General features: G+C 39.4%; 1 protein-coding gene across 4 annotated transcripts in view; it reads right to left on the bottom strand.

The window, feature by feature from the left end:
- Positions 1-22,828, bottom strand: part of LRBA (LPS responsive beige-like anchor protein) — a 360,426-nt gene that overhangs the window by 258,808 nt on the left and 78,790 nt on the right. For 3 of the 4 annotated variants that reach the window (XM_081021326.1, XM_081021329.1, XM_081021327.1), the window contains exons 29-34: positions 22,432-22,579; positions 20,607-21,054; positions 13,993-14,123; positions 6,441-6,519; positions 6,004-6,137; positions 2,207-2,268 (exon numbers count right to left, since the gene is read on the bottom strand). In XM_081021326.1, the coding sequence (XP_080877452.1) occupies positions 2,207-2,268; positions 6,004-6,137; positions 6,441-6,519; positions 13,993-14,123; positions 20,607-21,054; positions 22,432-22,579 (1,002 nt within the window). The remainder of the gene's footprint in view (positions 1-2,206; positions 2,269-6,003; positions 6,138-6,440; positions 6,520-13,992; positions 14,124-20,606; positions 21,055-22,431; positions 22,580-22,828) is intronic. The other variant, XM_081021328.1, reaches the window with a different exon arrangement.

Here is a 22,828-nt window from a genome sequence, read left to right as displayed (position 1 = left end):
TAGCAAGAGGGTCACTTCACTTCCCCCCTCCCTTGTCCCACAAAAAGAAAAAAAATCAATCAAACTCAAGCCCATCTCCTTCCAGTATCTGTAAAATGTCGAGCTGAAATTCAATTTCATATCTCTCAAGCTTTCATGTAGCAACAGACAGTTTACCTCTTAAGAAAATAAATCACTTCTGTGATTGCCATACTGACCTCTCTGAATTAGGAAAATTCAGAGTGAAAAATGTAATTATCACTCCAGATCAAATCTGTATACATCTGGAGCTAATTTGATTTCTCACACCACTTTTGCACAGTCAACGAAATATTTTAGCTACTCTTTGGTATGAAAGGATGTTATGGGTTTGGTTTGCTGTATTGGTTTATTTCAAGTATTTCATATAAAACCTTATGTTTCACTGCTACCAACTCAACTAACCCATTGCCGTATTCTAACATTAGATTACCATTAAAACAGCACTGTGACATGTATGACAAATAGGCACATTAGAGCATGTCATTTATTCCATTTTAGATTGCATCAGTACCAACACTATCCAGTGTGGAGACACACAGCAGTTCTCAAGGTACACTTCGTTTTGCTTTTTTGAGCCAAGAAACAAAGGGGAGATCAGGACATAACTGAAACTTTGTTATTATTTCCAGTATACAGTAAGGAACATTTTAACCCAAATAATTTTTATGCATTGAGTGCTAATGTTCAAAATGCATTTCAAGTAGTATATCTACACTTCAGAAGATTACCTTTTTTAAAACAAACAAACAAACAAACAAACAAACAAACCCTATCATGGAAAACAAGAACTGAAATTGGATGAAAACTCTAGATTTTTGCCAAATTAAGTAGCACATAGCAAGCTTATATGCATTCCAAGGAGAAGAAGAGGAGGCGGAGGAGGAGGAGGAAGAGGAGGATGAGAAAGAAGAAGCAATCCTGTCAACATGGTTCTGACTACATTGTTGAATAATAAGGCAACTAGAAACATAACTGGCTCTTCACTAGTTCATTGCAAAAATCCATTAGGTGTAATCTCCAGAAGTAATTGTTTTTATTGCACTTTATTGTCAATGCAGGTTATTGATTTTTCACACCTTCTATGATTCTTTCATTTGTATTCATGAAATGTCCATCAGCACAGTCTAAATACATTTGGCAATATAAGCACTAAAACGAATAAATCGATGTAAAAAAAACATTAATTTTACATTATCCTTATTCGTCAGGCAAGTAAACCATAAGGGCTTTAAATGAAGGTCAAAGGTTTTGAAATGGGTCAAAACCCTTGACCTCTAGACCAATAACCTTCCCATTAAAAAAGGCTATTTTAAAGTTTTAAGTAGGGGAATTTACTACCAGGAAGGTATCATTTTTAAAATGCCAAAAAGAAAAGCTCGATAGAAACCTCATATATAATTACAATGGAGAAAACTAGGAGATGAGTAAAGTGCTATTTGATCTACTACATACTATTATTTGTTGACAACTCTAATTTTTCAGATTAGATTTTCTGTTAATCAAAGTGAAGTGTAACACTGCTTTTCAGAGCAGCAGACATACTGTGTTTCACAGATCAGAAAATTCAAATAGATGGCAACTGTGGTTCAGTTTTTTCCTCAAGCTAATAAAAAGTGATCAGCAAGGAGCACTATATATTTTAGAGTTTTTTTAAAAAAATACAAAAAGGCAAAACCTTTTCTTCCAACATATCTGAAATACAATTATACAGAAGCCATGTCAAAAACCTTTATTTCACAGATTTACCTGCTTAAATATAAAGCTACTTAATCCAATGTATGCACCATTATTAAAATACTGGAAAAGGTTAAGGAAACCAAAATTTTAGGACATTATCCAACTGATCACATGAGATAAACTAGTTCCTGTAAAGCATTCATCTTCAGCTGGTGGGTCATACCCCAGTCTAATAAGGATGCTTTTTGGACCACTATGTATTTTGGACCTATTTCTTAAGAGAAGGCAAAAGGGAAGAGAAAATATTGGGGGGGGGGGGGGGCAAGGAGAGAGAGAGAGAGAGAAAGGACAGTCATATATGGAAAAAAATTAAAAGTAGGGCCTCATGATGTAGGCTAGGGTTAAAGGTGAATCCAGAAAGGTCAAAGACTACTGCTCCAAATCATAATTGCAATTGTAAAGGATTTTTTTTTAGCAGCAACTCACTCTCAAATCAATTGTAACCCACCTGAGAACAAAGTAGCATGACCAGCTCCACAACAGAACTACTAGATTTCATGCACACCAAACCTAAAGAAAAAGAAAATAGAAAAGATATATAGTGATCTACTTGGGTTTATGTTGCAATTCATATTTAGTACCTCCTGGAAATCCTACCCAAGAGTCTATTTTGTTAGTATTCTCTCTGTATGGTCAGTATGGTTTATATTAACGAAAGGAGAAATCTTACAGCTTCAATTTGTTTTAGCATTCAATCCTAATATATCAGTATAAAACATGCTAAAAGCAGGCACCAGTTTTAATCACTGCCATGCAGTATTTTGATATAAAATGATGCCTTGGAGCTATTTAGCTGAGATTACATAAATATTTGTGTTCCAAGTTAATAAACGCATACATAGCATATGGTATATTGATTTATAGTACTTACATTTCTTCACCTTGGAGTGGGTTGATCATTATATATGCAGAGAAGGGAAATGGCTCTATGACCTTTGCTTTCTCCATTGAGCTCTCTCCCTTCAGCCCTCCAGCTATCAATCAAGTTTCCATTTTGTTTCATGGCAGCAGACATCCCAAACACTCTTATTAGTACTTTGACCCTTGACCCTCACCTAAACCTTAGGGGGGAGGGGAGTGCAAGCAGTACCTATACATTTGTGATTAGTTTATAAACTAATTTGGTTATTATTAGCAATTCACACTTCATACTAGTTTCCTAGTATAATGTGAAAAGGTGTTATCACAGCCTAAGATGGTAGAGTTTCTAGCCATTAACCTGTGCTTCAACATATTGAGAGCTGTTTTGTTTTGGTTTTGCTCGTCTTTCGGATCAATTATTAATAAAACTAGAAAAGCTAACTAAGTCAGCAATATTCAGCATTTAGTGGGTTAGAAAAATATAAAGTCAATAGAGCTAAAGCTGTAAGGCACCTTTTTACTCATATTCTTCTAAACAAGATGTCACAACAATGTAGCTCCCACTGTAAGCACCATACCTAAAAACATAAAACCAGAAACTCGCCACTCACAATGCAATATAATATAGTCTGCACATCTGTTTCACCATCACATATTGAAATACACAAACCTTTTCAAAAAGACGATTGCTGTAAAATTTAACTACTAGTACTAGAAACAGTTGCTGAAATTCATTCAGGAACCAAACGTTGGTTCTGGAAATACCCACAACAGCCGCATTCAAACATAACAGTAAGCCAAGGGCCTAAACTAAACTGCATGAGCTGCTTGCTGGTACACGCAGCATGATCACTAGTATTTTTCCCTTCCCCTGGCATGAGTAGGTAAGCAAAGTAGGGTAAGCTTAGTGTTATATCTAAACCTGGGATCATGGTTTGTGTGCCCTAAGAAACCACAAGTGCTAAACAGGTTTAAACCATGATTTGATGTTGGCTTACTGGCTGTCAATTGTTAGGACAGAGCAAGGCACAATCCCAAGTTCAGATGAATGCTATGCTGTTCCCTTCCATGTTCGTTTATTGCTCATGCCAAGGGAGAAGTAAAGTCGGAGTGATCAGGCTGCATGCACCAGCATGTGCACAGTATGGTTTATTAAGCCAAGAACCATGGCTTACTAATAGGTGAAAGCATACTTGATATGTACAAAATCTTGTTTCAGGAATTTTACAACACAGGAAAGCCTTTTAAGACTTCTTTTAAAATGGGCAAACCAATTAACATTCTGCATTGAACAGGCCTCAGTAAAGAAAGCTTCTTCAAAATGGCCGGTGCCAGTTTTTATTGCACATTCTTCTACTATTCTTAGCTAAATAATAACTGCATGTTCTGTGAAATGGTTAAAAGAAACCAATCATGATGGAATCATAATCCTTCATAATTTTATTTTGTTACCAAATCTTTCGAGCTTCAGACAGAAGTGTGTTACATGCATCACAGTGAAATATGTCAGTACTGAGAAACCACATATTTGTTTCTATGATCTAATGGACTTCCAATTTCCTTGAAGCGTTCTCCTGTCCAACAAGAGAATGCCACATCTGTGCCTACAAACACATCATAGTATCTAGTGCCACTCACTTTACCCCCATGGAAGTTGTTATGTGCTCTAATTTGGAGGCATTGTAGAAGTTACTGGAAGAATCACAGAAACTAGACACCTAAATGAAAAATGGGCATTGAAACGGGCAAAGGGGAAAATCAGCACTGTGAATGATTGTATGCTAAGAATCAATCCAGGAGAGAAGAACAAGCCCTTTAAACCAAATTGTCTAGTTCACAAATCATTTCTGCCTCCTAATACTCTATCTTAATTCTGCCCAGCAAAAGACCACCATCTGCCCGCTTTGTTATAAGGCAAGTTTCTCTGTGCAAATCAGTCTCAGATGTTCAAGGGAACTGTGTGTTTCCTGCTCTCCTGTTTCTCTAGAAACTGCCTTTCCCTCTCATGTTTTTCTACTCTACAAATTGCTTCTCTTGAACTTTTTTGCATGAAGTTTTTCTTATTCATTCAATCTGCAAAATACTGAAGAGAACCTGCTCTCAGCCTCTTTGATATTAAAACTATACAGTACCTTACATTGATCAACTTGATACACTTGGCTGCTTCAACCTTTGAAACTGACAGCGCATCTAGATCATACAGACTTTTTGCTGGACAAGCAATGCTAAATACATCCCCCCCCCCTTAAAATCAGAACAAAACCCATGCCATCATATGCAACAAGGAATTTTGCTCTTTAAAAGGCACTAAGCTATTCAATAGTCACAAAGGAATAGAAGAACTGGTTTAATCTAATCTAATATCCTATTTACGGCATTGATAAAGATAAGATGCTTCAGTCAAAGGCAAAAGTTCAACAAAAATTCTAGTTTACCAGTGAACTTGAATTCTTGCTAAACTTTGCCTATGAATGTCTGTTGAAAAATGATAGCCCCCCCCCCTTTTTTTAAAGGCTAATGCCACCCAATACTGTTCTGATTCCTACCTCCTACAACTTATAGCAGGGATGGGGAACCTGTTGCTGTCCAGATGTTGAACTCCAATTCCCATCAGTCTAGCCAGCATGATGATAGAAGTTATAAGCTCAAGAGCATCTGGAGGGTCAGATGTTCCCCATCAGTGACTAAGACACCTAGAATGATGGCAAGGGCATCTCAACCTGAAACACTGAGAACCAGGCTGTTAAACGAAACTGGTGAAGTATACAAGCCCTTCTGAGTCTAGAATGGCTGTAACATGAAGCCAATGCAGCTACAATAGGCTACATCTTTGATTTAATGGAGTAATGGCAGAGAAGGAGAACAAAGGAGACAAACAGAGAGGATTGGCCATGAGAAGAACCAATTTAAAAAGAGCATTAGAGAAGAAGTGGATGGAAGAACAGCTTATCAGATAGAACCAGGGCATTTAAGTTCCTGGGAAGGAAGGAAGACTGGGAGACACTGGAGTTCTCAGCACCAACTTTCTTAATGCAGACCCTTACACCCTACAAAAAGGCTAATTCTTGGAGACTGTCCTTTTTAGTATTTGATGTAGCATGAGGATCTGCAACAGGAACAGGGGGGGAAATGACAACTCCAATATGTATATATCACCGTATATACATATCAACCTTTGGGGATCCTACCCATAGTAGATGAAAAATAATACTACAATTTAGATAAGAGAATATCATAGAAGCAAGTTAATAGGAAAATTCTAGTGTGATTTGGGTAATGCTTAAAGAATTCCATTACATCAAAAGTAACATTAAAACTTCATCCTTTTTGCATTTTTAAATATTAAAGTATTAACCTTATAAGGAATTAAAGGGGGGAACTTACTTGTACCTTCTATCAGTAGCTCTTGCCCATGGCTACCCAAAAGAGTACGTGACAGGAAAGGAGCAAAATCCACAAATATCTCTCTCAGAAGTGGGGCAGCCTTTTCCAAAGCATGCTCAAGCCTTTCTGTAATGCTAAGAAATTGACAAGGTTGAAGAGGGGGACCCCAGGAAGCTAAAATGCTGCAAGAATATGAATATATGTGCACAAAAGTACAAAATGCATCAACAGGAGTTCCCAAACCAGTTGCTAAACACCAATGTGCTTTATTTCTTTTTAAGTTACAGTAGTAGTGATAGAAATCTAAAACTTCCTATTGACCTCAAATGAAAGAGCACAATCCACTCTGAAGTGAAGAGTGAGTCCCATAATTACTTAAATAAATAGGAAAGTGATACACCCCGGTTCAAGAAAGTTAAAAGTTATTTAAAAAATACCTCATGTTTGAAGCAGAATCCTCAGGCACAGAAGAAACTGTAGGAACAGATGGTAATCTTGAATTTGACGATCCACTGCCTGCAGAAGATTTTAGTAGAGCTTAGATAGCGTATTAGCATATGACGCTTCCTTAAATGGATTCAGACCATGGGTCCATCTAATTCAGAGCTGTTTACTGAGACAGTACTCTGTGGTAAGAGCTCTCCACAGCCTTAAGCAGAGATCTTCATTAGTTCTATTATCCAAGATCCTTTTAGCTCAAGATACCAGTGATTAAAATGTACATCAGTGGTGGAAAACCAGGCCATTATGACCAAGCCATGCCCACCTGCCAATCACCTGAAGTCACATATGATGTAGGAAGGTTAAAAGGCACCTGGACCAAAAGGAGCTTCCGAAGTGCCTATTAGCCGATGATTGGTCCTTCAGATGTATCACATATAGTGCTTCTGAGAACAACAGTCTTTGCAAGCCCCTTATGAATAACCCTGTGGTGCTTGGAAGTCCTAAAAATCAGATTCAAAGCACTACATCACCTGACCTTGTTGTAATGTCTGGTGAGTGGTCCCACCCACCAGTCCAAATGGGAAGTAAGAGAGGTAAGGATCTGGTTGTTGGGATCAACTTCCTTGACAGGGTTAAGCTATGCCCTGTCTGTATCTGCACAGGAAGCAGACAGGTCACACACCCTAAATCCATGCTTTCACTCAATGAATGCCCCCAAAATGCACATGTGGGCTTGATATTACCTGTATTAATTCTCACATTTTTATTTGATTTACACAGCTCCCTCTCTAGCTTTGCAACATTTGTTGCAAAGATGCTGCTTAATGAAGTTCCTTGTGTATCAGAGGCCTATTGCTCTCACAAAGTGGGGTACAGGCTTTTCTCTTTTTTTAAGCAAGTTTGCAGTACACTTCTGTTACATGGTCCACCGCAAATCAACTAGCAGTCCTCCATGTTGCCAGAAGTGTGCCTGAACCACTATAAATTCCAAACCACTGAAACAAGGTCAGCAATAAATATGAAGACATCCTGGATAACACTTGCAAACATGTTGCTGTTGCATACCCTACCACCTGCCATGACACTAGTACCTCTTTAGCATTCCATATGCAGCCATCTCTAGGCACTCAGCCTTCAGTGGTGGTGCTTCAGAAATATGTCTTCCATCACATATATATTTTGAAAAATAGTTAACTTGGGGACAGGAGTGGGTTGCGAAAGAAGGGTGATACAATGCAAGGGACAATTTCATCAGGGAAAGTCAGGTCACTGACTTTTTGGACACAAAAAAGGGCTAAAATAAGGATGCCAGATGCTGTGGGAGGGGGGAATAATGGTTTGATATTGTTCTTAGTTTCCTTATGTGAGATACACACCACACACACACACACACACACACACAAACATTGTAATTTTATGTTGAGAACCACCTTGAGATCTACAGATGAAGGGTGGTATACAAATTTAATAAATAATAATATTAAAATCTGAGATATTTTTTCCCCACTAATAGCTTGCAGGACTTTCCAACAGAAGCATCCATGCCAACATCTCTTCCTTCAGGTCAGAGACTGTTGACTGACAGATTGATTGTTTTCATAACATTTATACACCGATTGATTGTAAAAACAAAAGAAAACCTCAAAACAGTTTATAAAAGATAAAAACAGTACAATCGATAGAAAATTACAACCCTACTTTAAAATATACAAAAGTTAAAACACTAAAACTGATTAAAATGACCTCAACTTTTCTAAGCACCTGGGTAGGCTTGTCTAAACAGGAATGTTTTCAGTAGGCGCTAAAAAGAGTACAGTGAAGGCACCTGCTTGATCTCAATAAGCAGGTAGTTCCAAAATGCAGGCGCTGCCACAGTAAACAATCAAGTTCTTACAAATGCAGAATATTATGTGGCACCTGTAGTTGTGCCAATCGAAGCGGTTGAGTGGGCACATGTAGGGTAAGGCACACACACATACGATTATACATACACAAACACATGTGTTTGCTATTGTTTGGACAACATAGCTTAATTCTTAATATAGACCTGGAACAGTGGTTCTCCAATTGTGAGACAGTCCTGACACCTTTTCTGTACCTTGGACCGATATATGAAAAAGTAACGATGTATGGAGTCTTAACATTTTATCATGCTAGTTGCACTTTTGAGAGGAAAGATGGAGAGGAGGAAGAAAGAAGTCCGTCTTCTTTTTCTTTCCTCTAGAAACCTTGAAATGTTTTGGGGATCCTATTTGTTTAGAGCTTGCTAACCCCAGGCAAAATTTAAGAGTAAGCACTATCAGGCAAAGAATCTGTTTTCTTCCAAAGTATTCCTAACCACCTTGGGTAGCTAACTTTGACAAAAAGTATGAACTGCTATCAGTTAAAACTTGCCTCTATGTAGCAGGCCTAGGAAATAACCTCAAAAAAACCCTACTAGTATTTTTGTTCAAAGTGAATAAGATAAAGTTGTTCCAATAAGAGTACACCTGTGATCTTAAAAATTTGTTTGCTCCTCAGAAACATAATTGCCAGGTATCAAATAGTAATTGGAGGGGCTGAAGCATGTAGCAGAATGAAACCTTGCTAAAGCTTCAAATATTGGGGCGCAGGTGGGAACAGACCAATTCCATAGTGACCTGAACTATCAAAATAGGATGCCTCTATTTGTCCAACATACGATGGATGGACAACACAAAGCTTGAGATGTGTTTCTAATTATTATTTGAGGCTCTGTCCATTATTTTGTTCTGCTGTCAGTGGATAACATTGCCCCAGTTTTTGCTGCCATGTTTCCTAATGAGTAGAAGAATGCCAGTCACAGTAAATGGCAGTGAATAGGTGGGGAATCTATAGGTGAAGAATCCATAAAAAGAGGTACAATGAATTGTATTATTGTAGAGTTGGAAGGGGCTACCAATTGTCATCTAATCTAACCTCCTGCAATGCAGGAATCTTAGCTTAAGCGCCCATGACATGACAGATGGCCATCCAACCTCTGCTTGAAAACCTTCAATGATGGAGAGTCCACCACCTTCCAGGGGAGTCCATCCCACTGTTGAACAGCTCTTAACATCAGAAAGTTACTCCTAACGTTTAGTCAGAATCTCCTTTGTTGTAAATTTGAATCCATTGATTCGGGTCCTACCCTCTGGAGCAGGAGAAAACAAGCTTGCTCCATCTTCCATGGGACAGCCCTTCCGATATTTGAAGATGGCAATCATACCATTACTCAAGTCTTCTCTTTCTCCAAGCTAAACATACCCTTCTCCCTCAATTGTTCCTCACAAGGCTTCCAGACCCTTATCTGAGTCAGTCTAAGTAGAAAGTTGTGCTCATTTTCTGCTTGCGGTAGACGGCAACATGGTAGGCTGACTTTGATGCAATGCCAACATGCAGTTTAGCAATTAAACAATGGGTAATATTCAACTAAGTTTTACTCAGAAACACTGAAATTAATTAATATGACTAAGTTAAGTCCATTGATTTCACTACTCTGAGTAAAACTTAGTTGAATGTCACCTAATGAATCTATTTGAGCCACTGGCTCAGACACTCCCTACCGCCCTCTAGCATGGCCATCAGGAGATTGGAAGACTTTCCTTCTGTTTTTAATTAATCACAGTTTCTCATGCCATCCAAACCTGGCTAACTATGACTAATGTTAATTATGCTTAGTGGAAAGAAGCCAACTAGTTTCTGAAGCTGGCTTGCTTTCACTAACCATACTTAAGATTAATCACAGTTTAGGGACGTGGGTGGTGCTGTGGTCTAAACCACTGAGTCTTGGGCTTGGTCGGCGGTTTGAATCCCTGCGACAGGGTGAGCTCCCGTTGCTCAGTCCCAGCTCCTGCCAACCTAGCAGTTCGAAAGCATGTCAAGTGCAAGTAGATAAATAGGTATCGTTCCAGCGGGAAGGTGAATGGCATTTCCGTGCGCTCCTCTGGTTTCACCAGAAGCAGCTTAGTCTTGCTAGCCACATGACCCAGAAAAACTGTCTGCGGACAAACGTCGGCTCCCTTGGCCAGTAAAGCGAGATGAGCGCCACAACCCCAGAGTCGTTCGCGACTGGACATAACTGTCAGGGGTCGTTTACCTTTTTTAACACACTAAACTGTAGTTAATCTAAGACAATTCAAAACTTTCCAATCTCCTTGTGACCATGCCAGAGGTGGTAGTAATAGTTATGAGTATTCTAACATTTGTGCAAAAATACAAATCTGAAATAGTCAGCATATAATATTGATAGAATGCTAGTAAACGACTGAAAATTTCAACAGTAGCATTAAAAATGTTTTTTAATTTGCCAAATATAGATATTACCACACATTTCAGAAGGCAAACCAGTAAGTCCAAAAATATGTTTTATTTGGTTTCAGGTTTTTTAGTTGTTAACAATCCTGACCCATCAGGATATAACTATAAATTTAAAAGAAATAATGTTAAGTTATCTAAAATATCAGCCCTTGATTTTGGACATTCAGAATAAGCAATACAGCTTTTAGTTACTCTAACTAGCTGAACAAATAGGTTTATGATAGAAAACCTGGCACACTTCCAGCAAAAATTAAGTTTTTTATTGTGGCACATGCTGCTTCAAGTTACATTTCCCATGCAGCTAGAATCAGCTGAATAAATGCAGAAGTGAAACTCATCTGTACTTTACCTTGGAAAGGGAGAGTCCACACAATCGTCTCATCCCCAAAGTAAGCCCCCAATCAAGGCCTGCATCTTGGCAGTGATCTTAAATGATTATCACTGAATTATACTAGTTATCTCAATAGTGGCACTGGTTTGTCTAGCTGGTTTTCAAAAAAATTCTCTGAGCCACACTTTTAGAGTAAAAATTTGCTCGTGCCACACCAATATTTTTATTGACAAGAAATGGGAAACAAAAGGAAACAACAACTAGAAGTGTTAGATTTATAGCATAGAATACAACTACTTTATAATAGGATCATGGGACATCCAGAAAGTATAAAACAATGCAGCTATATAGGAACATGAATCATTCCCAAAATATAATACTGATTGTCCTTAAATCTTCCAGCCACAATTGCCACCCTCTCCTGCCACACCAGTATGGCACATCACACCCTTTGAGAACCACTTGTCTAGCCAGAACAATTGAAAACAACCATCTGCTTTAAAAAGATGTTGATTACATCAAATAAAGCTGAATACAAAGAAATGCTACACAAACTGGGGGGGGGGGGGACATAGCAAATGATTTTTATGGAAAATCCATGTGTGTCATGCTTGTGGATTAGTGATTTTGCTTTTCTTAAATTGAATTGTAGGTCACTGTTGGACAGTCTCTCTTACTTTTTGATAGCAAGAAAATAAAATGTTGTCCATCAGGGAAATTTCCCCAAAAGCACTTTTAAACAACAACAAATATTCTAACGAGGCCTATAATCTCAATTTTTTTAAAGCTGTAATCCAAGGCAACATATTTCTTTCAGCAAACTTAAAGATAATTCAAAAATGGGCAAAGAACAAAAATGCCAGTTACATGTTATTCTACAGAAGTCTTCAAAGCAGTATAAAAGCTCTTCATGTAAAAGCTCTTTGGATAAGGACTAAATGTAGTTTTCAACTACAGGTTTCATTTAAGGGATAGCTTTTGTGCATTTAGAGGAAAAGAGACATTTCAGAAGCATGTTTTCATCTAAAACACACATGCAAGTAAGTGCGGTAGCTACTTCAAACATGTGGAACCAAAGTGACTTATCTCTCTTATCCTTTCACTGATAAACTGGCTCCTTCAAACTGACAGTTTTACAGACATTTGCAAGGACATAAAAGAAAATGCAAATAGATCATCTGTCTCGCACCCTTCTAGTGAAAGCTTATTGTTTATTCAAGGTCCCCAAGGGTCTAAACAAATAATGTCTCTAGCAATAAACTGTCCTTAAAAGGAAGTGCTGCTCCCAAAATGCTTGCATGTCTTTGAATGTACATATGCAAAGAAAAGTGATACCTAATGTGCAGTTTAATGACAAGGCCACAGCTACTAGAAAAAGCCGCCCCCGCCTCCCTTGTCTAACAAAGTCCAGCAAGGATCAGAAACAAAGGATCTCTTTTTTAAAAGGAGTATCTAGTTAAGTAATGATTTGGTTTCCTTGCTGAAAACTTTCTGGGCCAGTCTACAGGGAGTAAACAAAGAAAAATTTAAACTACTAAAGAGAAATTATTATTTACTTAAAAAAAAGAAATCCTTTTCGCTATACCAAGAACTGCACAACGTTCTTTTGCTGCAAAAACCTTCCAAGCAAGCAGGGCAACATTAAGGAAACACTATGGGGCACAATCATTACTCTTCAGCATAACTCAGCAGCTGAACTGCCTAACCTGGGCTTCCTCAACCTTGGCCCTCCAGATGTTTTTGGCCTACAACTCCCACGATCCCTAGCTAGCACAACCAGTGGTCAGGGATGATGGGAATTGTAGTCTCAAAACATCTGGAGGGCCAAGGTTGAGGAAGCCTGGCCTAACCCACTGTTGGCCAAACTTGGCCCTCCAGCTGTTTTGGGACTACAACTCCCATCATCTCTGTCACGGTCTGGTTCATGGGCGATCAAAGTCCCGGTAGGGGACGTCAGGACCAGGGGCAAGATGGCGGGGTGGGAGCAGGAACGGGGATCCAGAAGTCAGGAGTCAGGAGCCAAGATTCTGAGGGTCAGAGAGCCGGGAGTCAAGAAGCCAAGGGTCCGAGGGTCAGGAAGCAAGAAGCCAAACGCAGCAAGGCAGGAAGCGTGTTGCTGTGGCAAAGAGCCGAAGGGAAATGCTGACCTTATATCCCTCCCCAGCTCTTGCCACCAGGTGCTGTGAGTTACCAATTGGCCTCACCTGTGAGGCTGCACCTTGCCTCTTCAGAACAAACTTAGGAAGGCCCCAGTCCTGCAAAGTCCTATTGGTCACAGGGCCTGGCTCCTGCACGCACACCTGACAATCTCTAGTTAACAGGACCAGTGGTCAGGGATGATGGGAAATGTAGTCCCAAAACAGCTGGTGGGCCAAGTTTGGCCGTCACTGCCAAACTATCAGTTTGGAATGTTCAGTTTTACACATTCATTGCATGAAGCCCAGGCATCGCCTCATGAGCTGGCACTTATGTTCTGGGGACACCATACCTTCCTTACCTACTTGTTACTGGAGAAACTGCAACTGTTCCCCCTAGGTGGCATTTTCACTGCCATTCAGAATGTGGCTGCGTAAGTGAGCAATGTGTGGTAAAGCACCTGCTTTGCATGAAGACTGTTCTAGCTCAGTCCCTAACGTTGCCAGGCAGCAATGCCAAGTTCCTTACCTGAGACCCTGGAAAAGTGTTGCAAATAGACAATTGCAGGTAGATGGACCAAGTGGCCATCCAAAGTGGCTTATGTAACCCACCTGGTTGGTGTTCCTCATCTAAAGCATCTGAGCATCATGGTTTCTGGGGTGGTGAGTGAGGGACTTAGCAAATGAACCATAAATAAGAACGACAGCACATTTATTTGCAGTTTTGTTCTCCACAATTCATCTCCATTTCTCCTTACTTACCAGGAGAACCTCCCATTGCATCTGGAGCTTGGGCAGAATCCAAAGAAGAAACCACACTGACAGCATTTGTGGGCAAATTTATAGTGGATGTAGAGGCAGCCACTGACTTCTTTGGTGCCACGACAACACTCCTATGAGGGGAGAAAAAAACATACAATTCAAGAACCCTTAAATGTTTAAGGATATCTGAGTATAGTGTTATGATATTCAGATAACAAATTCCTATTTCTGCAAACAAAAAGCTTTCAGCCAGGTTTGAAGGTTCATATATTACCAAATAGATAAATAAAAACTAAAAAATTGTCCAGTAGCACCTTAGAAACCAACTACGACATTACCAGTTTTACTTTTTGCAAGGCTATTGTTATAGAAAGTATGATAACATCCCACATTTTTATATTAACTTCTCCAAAAGAATCGTAAACAAAATCGTTTGTTAGAGCATAGCAGTCACCACTGGAGGCAGTGCTACTTCAAAAATTTAAACACTTCTGCTTAAAGTATATTAAGAGAAGTACAATAGGAGAATACACATAAGAAGACTAAATCTCTTCCTTAGAATCTTCAGTTCCTTGGTAACTCATTGCAGAAATGACCTAAGAAATCAATGGCCTGTTTGTATTAATACGTCTCACGTGATTACTCAAAACTGAATACAACTCCTGTTTCAGGCATCAGGGAAAAGAATATCTTTTGCATTACTAAGACATAATTATGACAAACCAATTTCAATTAAACAGTAATGCTTTATTCCAAACACCTAAAAGGCCCAGTTAAACATACGCTAAAGACACTTTTAATTGCAAGTTAGCTCCATAAACATGCAAAACCTCAGCTAATGAGCTAAAGACTACAGCTGATATATTGTGCACTCCCAGAGCAGTGCTTCCTTTTAATTACCTGGTATTAACTATAAGCCAAAAGTCTTCAACATTCAATTTATTTAATCACATCTTCTGTTGACAGTACTGTAAGTACAGGTTGAATGTATTCCCTTAATAGCATTAAAATATATTCAGTTTCTAAATAAAGTGTGTTAAAACTAGCTCCAAGTTCACATACGGTATATAAAAAACTTTTCAACACTTTATAAATGTAATTTTAAAAAGACAATTTTTCATTGTTCTCATTTTAAGTCCCAGTTATTTTTATAATAACACTAAACCATATCCTTGATTAACTAACTGTTCTGAACACTATTCACTATAGACATGGCAGTGTGTGCCATATCATTATAAGGGTGACTGCTAATGTTAACTATACTCTAAAAGATGGAAGCAACAGCCACCTGAGCCCCAAGCCAAGAGAATGTGTTTAAAACATGAATTCTTCTCACATATACGTAGAGTTGCACTGAACAACTGCACTGCATAAGGAAACTAATACCAATGTGAATGTGTATGTGAACTCTGGACCTGATCCTAAATTCACAAATGAGTAGCACTGAATTAAATTAAATGTGTACATAAAGACTAGGGTCATAGCTAGCCAAATTCAGTATCCTGATACTCGGAATTTATGTCCAAATTAAAAACAGAAATGAGGTGATTACAATAAGGATGATCAAATATGCACCAAAAATTAGAACCTTTTAAGAACACTGGTGGCGGATTTAATATATATTTCCACATAAGTGTCAACTAAGGGATTGGCTCTTCTGGGTAGAATCCAGAAGGGACCTGCAACTAACTTGGTTAGAAACACCAAATTTTCCCCTTGGTATCCACTCTTGAGAACAGAGCATTTTGGAGCTAGTTGTTTGACTAAACTCTCACCAGTTTCCTTAAGAAATGCCTTTACTGAGATGCATTTCCAAGTGATGCCCACTGCAGTCTTGGACGGCTGCAACAACAAGGTCCCATATGCAGACAAGACTTTGTATTTGTCGTCAACCTCAGGTGGAAGACATCACTCATTATCTGTTACTCTGCCCCTTATATAGAGACCCAAGAGATCACTTTCTAAAACCTTTGTTCATACAAGCAAGCAAGCACACCCTGGCAGAAATGGTTTTGCCATTTCATTGTCATTCATATGGTGAATGACAATAAAAGCTTTGTAGCACACCAAGTGGCTCTCTATGCACTGGCTGCAAAAAAAATCAGGAAAAATGAGTTAGATAAAATCACTATAAATTGTTGAAATCAAGCTGGATCTGAGTTTGTTCGTGTCTCTGGCAAATTCTCTCTTTTACATCATGGATGTTAGCTTTTTCTATTATGGATGTATTTTTGTGCTATTTTATCAATAGTATTGCTTAATACAAGTTTGTCATGGCCTTTGGCTAGATCAATAAACTTATGAACTGAACTGAACCTATTTCTAGGTACAGTATATACATTTATTTTCTCTATCCATTTCAGTTTGGTTTTAGAGTAGGATACAGTACAGAGACAGTGATGGTGACATTTCTGAATAATCTGCGTCTAGATATTTAGGAGAATGGCGCTGTGGGTTAAACCACAGAGCCCAGGACTTGCCGGTCAGAAGGTCGGCGGTTCGAATCCCCGTGACGGGGTGAGCTCCCGTTGCTCGGTCCCTGCTCCTGCCAACCTAGCAGTTTCGAAAGCACGTCAAAGTGCAAGTAGATAAATAGATACCGCTCCAGTGGGAAGGTAAACGGCATTTCCGTGCGCTGCTCTGGTTCGCCAGAAGCGGCTTAGTCATGCTGGCCACATGACCCGGAAGCTGTATGCCGGCCAGTAAAGCGAGATGAGCACCACAACCCCAGAGTCGTCCGCAACTGGACCTAACGGTCAGGGGTCCCTTTACTCTATAATAAATTAGTTCAATAGTTCCCAATTAGGGATCTGCAGAAAACACCCAGGGGGTCTCCATCCCCATCCCTTGCCTTCCCCCAACCTAATTTTTGACATTTTTGCATGGTAATATCACAAATTTTGTGGTCTGTTTTAGCACTATGCTATTTTTCAATATAGTGGCAAAACTGGTTTTGAAATCACACCATGATAACGATTTTGACCCAGCAATACGTAGCAATATAGTGCTCCTTGTCTGAGGGAGAACAGGGCAACCGATTTGAAGCACCATACCGATATCACATGATGATCTCAGCTGATAACACTGCTCGCCCCCATTTCAAGGCACTGTGGCACTGCCTTCCCCTGGCACTGAGGCAGAGCACTTTTCTCAGTCAGCAGGAAAGCAGCAGCAGTCACAGTGAATGTGTATCCTTGCTGACTCCCCCATCCCTACCCCCTCAAAACATGCAGCACAGCTGCTCCTTCCCTCATCCTCACGCCTGATTGGCGCACACACACACACACACACACACACACCCGCGCCCAGTCTCTGTGACTGCTCCTTCCCTCATCTGCATGCTTGATCTCCGGTTTCAGACATAGTGATATATCAGAATATTGTGATGTTTAGCTGCTGATATATCAACATGTTGAAAACCAGTTATTGCTCAGCCTTAGTCTGTTTTTCAGTGGTACCTGAAGGTAACGTAACTTTTGGGTTGCGAACACGGCAAACCCGGAAGTGTATACTTCCGGGTTTTGCTACACGTCCGCCACAGTGCCTCAACTTGAAGACTTTTCGGGGTACATACGGACCCCGGAACGAATTAAGTTCATATCCGGAGAGTCCACTGTATACCTAAAATCCTTTGATTATTAGGGGGCTACCTCACATTTTGTTCAAAAATATTGTTTTGCAGAGGTAGCTACCATAGAATCAACAAAATTTTCAAAAGTAGGGGGTTCCGTGGCTTGGCTTTTGAAAAATAAGGAGTCCTCAATAATTAGCTAGCTGAGAATCACTGAATTAGTTCATTTATTACATGTATTATTAAATATATTAAATCCCCACGGTAAGGCAATGAGTGCTGCTGTTTTATTTAAAGGACAGGCTTGAAAAAACTGTTGGTGGTACAGTAGGAGCTTGAAGGGTACTCCTTTGAATATCACTTCATCCAACTAATGAATTATAAAAAGAGAGAAAACTTCAGTGTGAGCCTCCAGTATCCCAAAGGTCGGATGCAACCTCGTGAACCACATGCAGGAAATCTGAAGCAGCCCTGAGGGTGCAAAGTGAAACCCAGAGACTAAACTGTACAGTGGCAGGAGGATATCTGTATGGTCAGGAACTGGATCAGCATGGGGTAACATTTAAAGGGCCCCTGACTTTGACCTTTTCATTCCCTCTGAACAGCGCTTGCAGATGTTACAACTTTCTGCACCTGTCCCTTGTCCACAAAACCCGCCACAACACTCAGCAAATACAAGTATATGCCAAAACCCTCTGCAGAAAAACCAGCAACATACACTTGGGAGTCTTCCTGGACTGTACTGGTTGGAAGGAGGCTGGCCTGTATGAAGGTGAAAGGTCAGTCACAGAGCACTGAAAATTAGTGTGGCTCTTTAGAGTTTGGGGGGGGGGAATAGGTGTGGAGAGGTGATAGGGGCTTGTTTTGCTCTACTAGTTCAAAAACAGTCAGCCCAATCTTTGATTGCACCTCTGTAGGAGTAAGCTTAACGAAGAAACAAGGCAGCACACATTTGAAACTTGTTAAAATTGTTAATAAGCCACATGCAACATGTAAAGGGTGAAGGATGGTGGTTAAAGTCACCCTTGTGCATTTTGTCAATTCGCCACTCCTAATCTGACATGACAAAGGAATAAAAGAACAATGTCATAGTTCAGTTAGTTTCTAGCATTTGACAGAGACTAATGGTCTCATGCCTTTGAGGGAGGAGCCTCTAAGCCTTCACCATATATATTTATTTATTAAGTTAAAAAATGAAACCTATAAAATTGGAGAGCATGTGTGCTTTTCGAACTAGTTTTCACTGCACAGAGCAGTCAATGTTGCAGCTTTCTCTCATCTTTACTTCCTAAAAACAAAACAAAAACCATAAACAGGACTGACCTTATAAAAGATGGGATTTAGTCACAATTAAACAGAATCATATTATTCATCAGGACTATTAAACTAACTACCAATGTCTTTACACTAACAACAACAACAACAACAACGAAAAAGTAGTTTTGTTCCTGAAAGGTTACAGAGGACAAAACACTGCAAATAGACTGCTAATTCAGCGTCTCTACTGGCTTAATGAGAGAGTCAGACCAGGCCTTGAACTTTTATCAAGATAAATCCCTGTCACCCACTAATCACCAGACTGGATCTTCACATAAGATAAAAGAGTAATTTTTGGCATGGGAATGAGCGCACACACCTTGTTGTTTGCAAAAACCCACAACCTGGCACTCTTTCAGCAAGGTTTCACTCACATAGCTGTTACTGTATACTCTCCAGCTATGCCTGGAAAGTTGATAATCCTTAAGATATGAGGAGAGTTTTGATTTCTGACACAACATTCCTGAGATAAATGCAGGATCAGAGAGATGCTTTGAAAGTCCCAGAGATGCTTTGCCGTAAAACTGCTACATGGGGGGAAAAAACTTTTAACAAGGTGTCTTTTCCAACTCACCCACCTCTCCACCCCCCACAGAAAAAAAATGAAAAACATGAACTCACTGGGCTTTGTGTTCTGCACCAGACAATACATTAAATATAAACCAGACACACTAAGTTATACAGAGCATCCTGAAGTCTGCTTGTCCAAAGTTTCCCACTGTAATGTTAGTATATTGGTGTGTCCCTGGAGATGAAAACCTCTTTTTGAATGTAGCTCCAGTTTCCTGAATACAAGGTCATAACCTATTCTATCCACCCTCACCCCAGAACTGCAACAGACCCTTAGATGTCATCTGAAAGAAAACATGTTTTCCCACCAAATTTACAGCATCAAGACTGGATGACTTTAAAACTGATAGCTGCAGGTTTTTTTAGCTGTTCACATTTTTAAATAGGTATTCTGTACCCACAAATGTCTTGATTACCTTCTCTAATCTATAAAATGTTTTGGATTCAGGATCTTAAGAAGATCCATGTTACACTTAACAAGTGCATAGTGTATTAAAATAAATCTTAAGAGTGAAAGGTTGTAACTTGTGACCATAGAATGGAAAAAATTAGAGCACGAGATCATTCATAAACGTATTTTTGAGTCTACAATCACTGACTTCATTCAGTCTTTGCTACATTAAACTGAGCACTTCCTGGCACAGCTAGATCAAGAGATGATTTGGCAAAGGGATATGAATATAAAGAAGTGAGTATCATCGATACTGAAGACCGGACATTATGTAAGGGAGACACAGACAGCTGCAGGATAAGGCATGTGGTACAAAACTGATTACGCTGTATGGGATGGCTATACCATGATGCAATCTTGAACTAAATGGAGGCTGGGGGCCATAGAGTCGGTCACGACTGGACCTAATGGTCAGGGGTCCCTTTAACTTAAGTGTAATGTTAAGTAAAATTGGATGCTAGAATGAAATCAATCCCCTGAAAATGTCTGACATATTGTTTTAGTTTAGAATTATCTGCATTGTTATGTCAAATAATTTTTTCTACAGAATTGTGTAAAATTATTTGCAGAGACTCTGAAGCAAACAGTCCCAAACAATGTTTATGCTGCTATCACAACACCAGATTATTATTATTTTTTTAAAAAAACAACCTTACGTCGTTCACAGTTTTAAGTAAAATAGATTTAAAATGCAATATTTCTTACCTGTCAAAGGATCGAAACTGAACAGGCTGTTCGGCAGAACCATCCCCAAGGATTCCAAGAAAAGCTGGTGGAAGAACTGCCGGGTCAACTGTGGCCCCATCTGCAGGAGCACTGACCAAACTTCTTAGGATATCTTTCACATTGACATTTTTTGCCGTTTGCACAGAGGATGCAGTTTTAGTGTCCATCTCAGTCTGCACTTCACTTCTGCCTTCTTGAGATTTATTGACTTCTGAAGAAAGCGTACACAGTGCTTCACTGATTGCATCTGGGCCTGCAATGACGCTTTGTATTTCTGCTTCTGTAGCAGCTTCAGAACTGTGGTCTAATCCGGAATGTGCTTCCTCCTCAATACCTGAATCTCTTCTTTGCACAGACGCAACACTTTCCAACTCCTCGGCAGGTAGGGGAGCCACGGCGGTAGTAGCTGCAGATGGGTTTTCTGCATCTTGAAAGATACACAGAAGGAAATTGTCATCAGAAGTTTACATTAAGGAGCCCGGAAACTTTTACTATTTAAAAGTACAGTATTAATAAATATATAATTCCAGCAATATGTTTCTCAACAAACGTCAGTTTATAATGAAAAGAGGTTTCAGAAAAGGAGATACCACAGAGAGAAACAGTAGTTTACACCAGGGGTAGGCAACCTAAAGCCCAGGGGCCGTATGCGGCCCAATTGCCTTCTCAATCCGGCCCACGGACGGTCCAGGAATCAGCATGTTTTTACATGAGTAGAATGTGTGCTTTTATTTAAAATGCATCTCTGGGTTATTTGTGGGGCATAGGAATTCGTTCATTCCCCCTCCCCCCCCCAAAATATATAGTCCGGCCCCCCACAAGGTCTGAGGGACGGTGGACCGGCCCCCTGCTGAAAAAGTTTGCTGACCCCTGGTTTACACTTTCATTCCAACCACATTTACTCAAAACCAAGGGGATGTCTGTTGTGCTAGTCACACCAATGAAGCAGGAGGTATCAGCATCTGTTGTGTGTCGGAGCCCTTAAGAGGAGCATTCACACACTCACTTGGGCACACGCAGGGATGGAAGGGTATAGGTGGGCAGACATGCCAAAATAACAGAATAAAACACAGCAGAAAACACAATTCAGTAAAATATGTAAGTATGCTGATATGGCCTTTTAGCTATTTGCATTTGGAAGCACCTCCACACCAAACTGTCCTCCATTTTGGCCCAAAGCGCCAAAATGTGAATATAAGTATTTTTATCAATTCAGCAGTCAATATATTGTTATCATTCCATCACTGATCCATTATGACCGAAATGACTGGGGGAAGGAAGCATTTTGTTAATATTCTGCCATACTTTCCCCATAAAAAATGGAAATGTGCTAAACCAAGTCATGTATAAAAGGAATTTTTAAAGATGAAGAATCCTATTGGAAGTTTACCATTAACACAGTATTATCATCACAAGGAACGCCAACAAAAATATTAAAAATTAATGTTCTGGGCAGTAAACAAAAGCATCTATAAAAAATAAATTCTGCCTAATAGTTAACTAGCCCTGAGGGATACTTGGGAACAAATTCTGTATTTAAAAGTAGTAATTAGAGGAGACTTCTTACATCAATTTTCAAAAACAGTATATTAAATCTAGTAAGTGTTTTGATTCTGTACTTTTAAAAAACAAATACACACACACACACATACACTCCACAAGGTGTACATCTTTTAGATCTTTATGTTCTCATCAGAACCACTTTCACAGAGCCTATGAACAAGTACACATTTCAGAATATTTACATATACATATAGTTTGAATAGAATCTACAGTAGTCTTAAAAGCCTGAATTGTCACTAACCTGTTGTTGCAGGCTTGAGTGACTGAACAGACTGAGGCCGCCTACGTTCATCCTGAGGTTCCAATATGTCTCTATATTTTGATACCATGAGGACGGAGATGAAATATACTACTGCCAAAGCCAAGAATTGTGCCTGTTTGCTATCCTCCTGTAAAAATAAATGAATACAGCCTATCAAATTCCATTGTATTCCAAATATTATGCTATCACCTGCTACAAACTTATTTCTTTAAGTGAAGCACTAGAAGCAGTTACAATGTCATTGTAGATTATGTATAAATAATCATCATTTGACAGCAGTAAAACCTCTTAATTACTAGCACTCAAAGCTTGATCTACATAGGCGTATTCAGGAAGAAGGATTCTGAGCTAGTAGCATAGACTGTTTACTTCAGCT

This window comes from Podarcis pityusensis (assembly GCF_964106645.2).
Source record: "Podarcis pityusensis genome assembly, chromosome: 9".
NCBI classification, from domain to species: domain Eukaryota; kingdom Metazoa; phylum Chordata; class Lepidosauria; order Squamata; family Lacertidae; genus Podarcis; species Podarcis pityusensis.
This window is presented reverse-complemented; position numbering and strand designations above follow the sequence as displayed.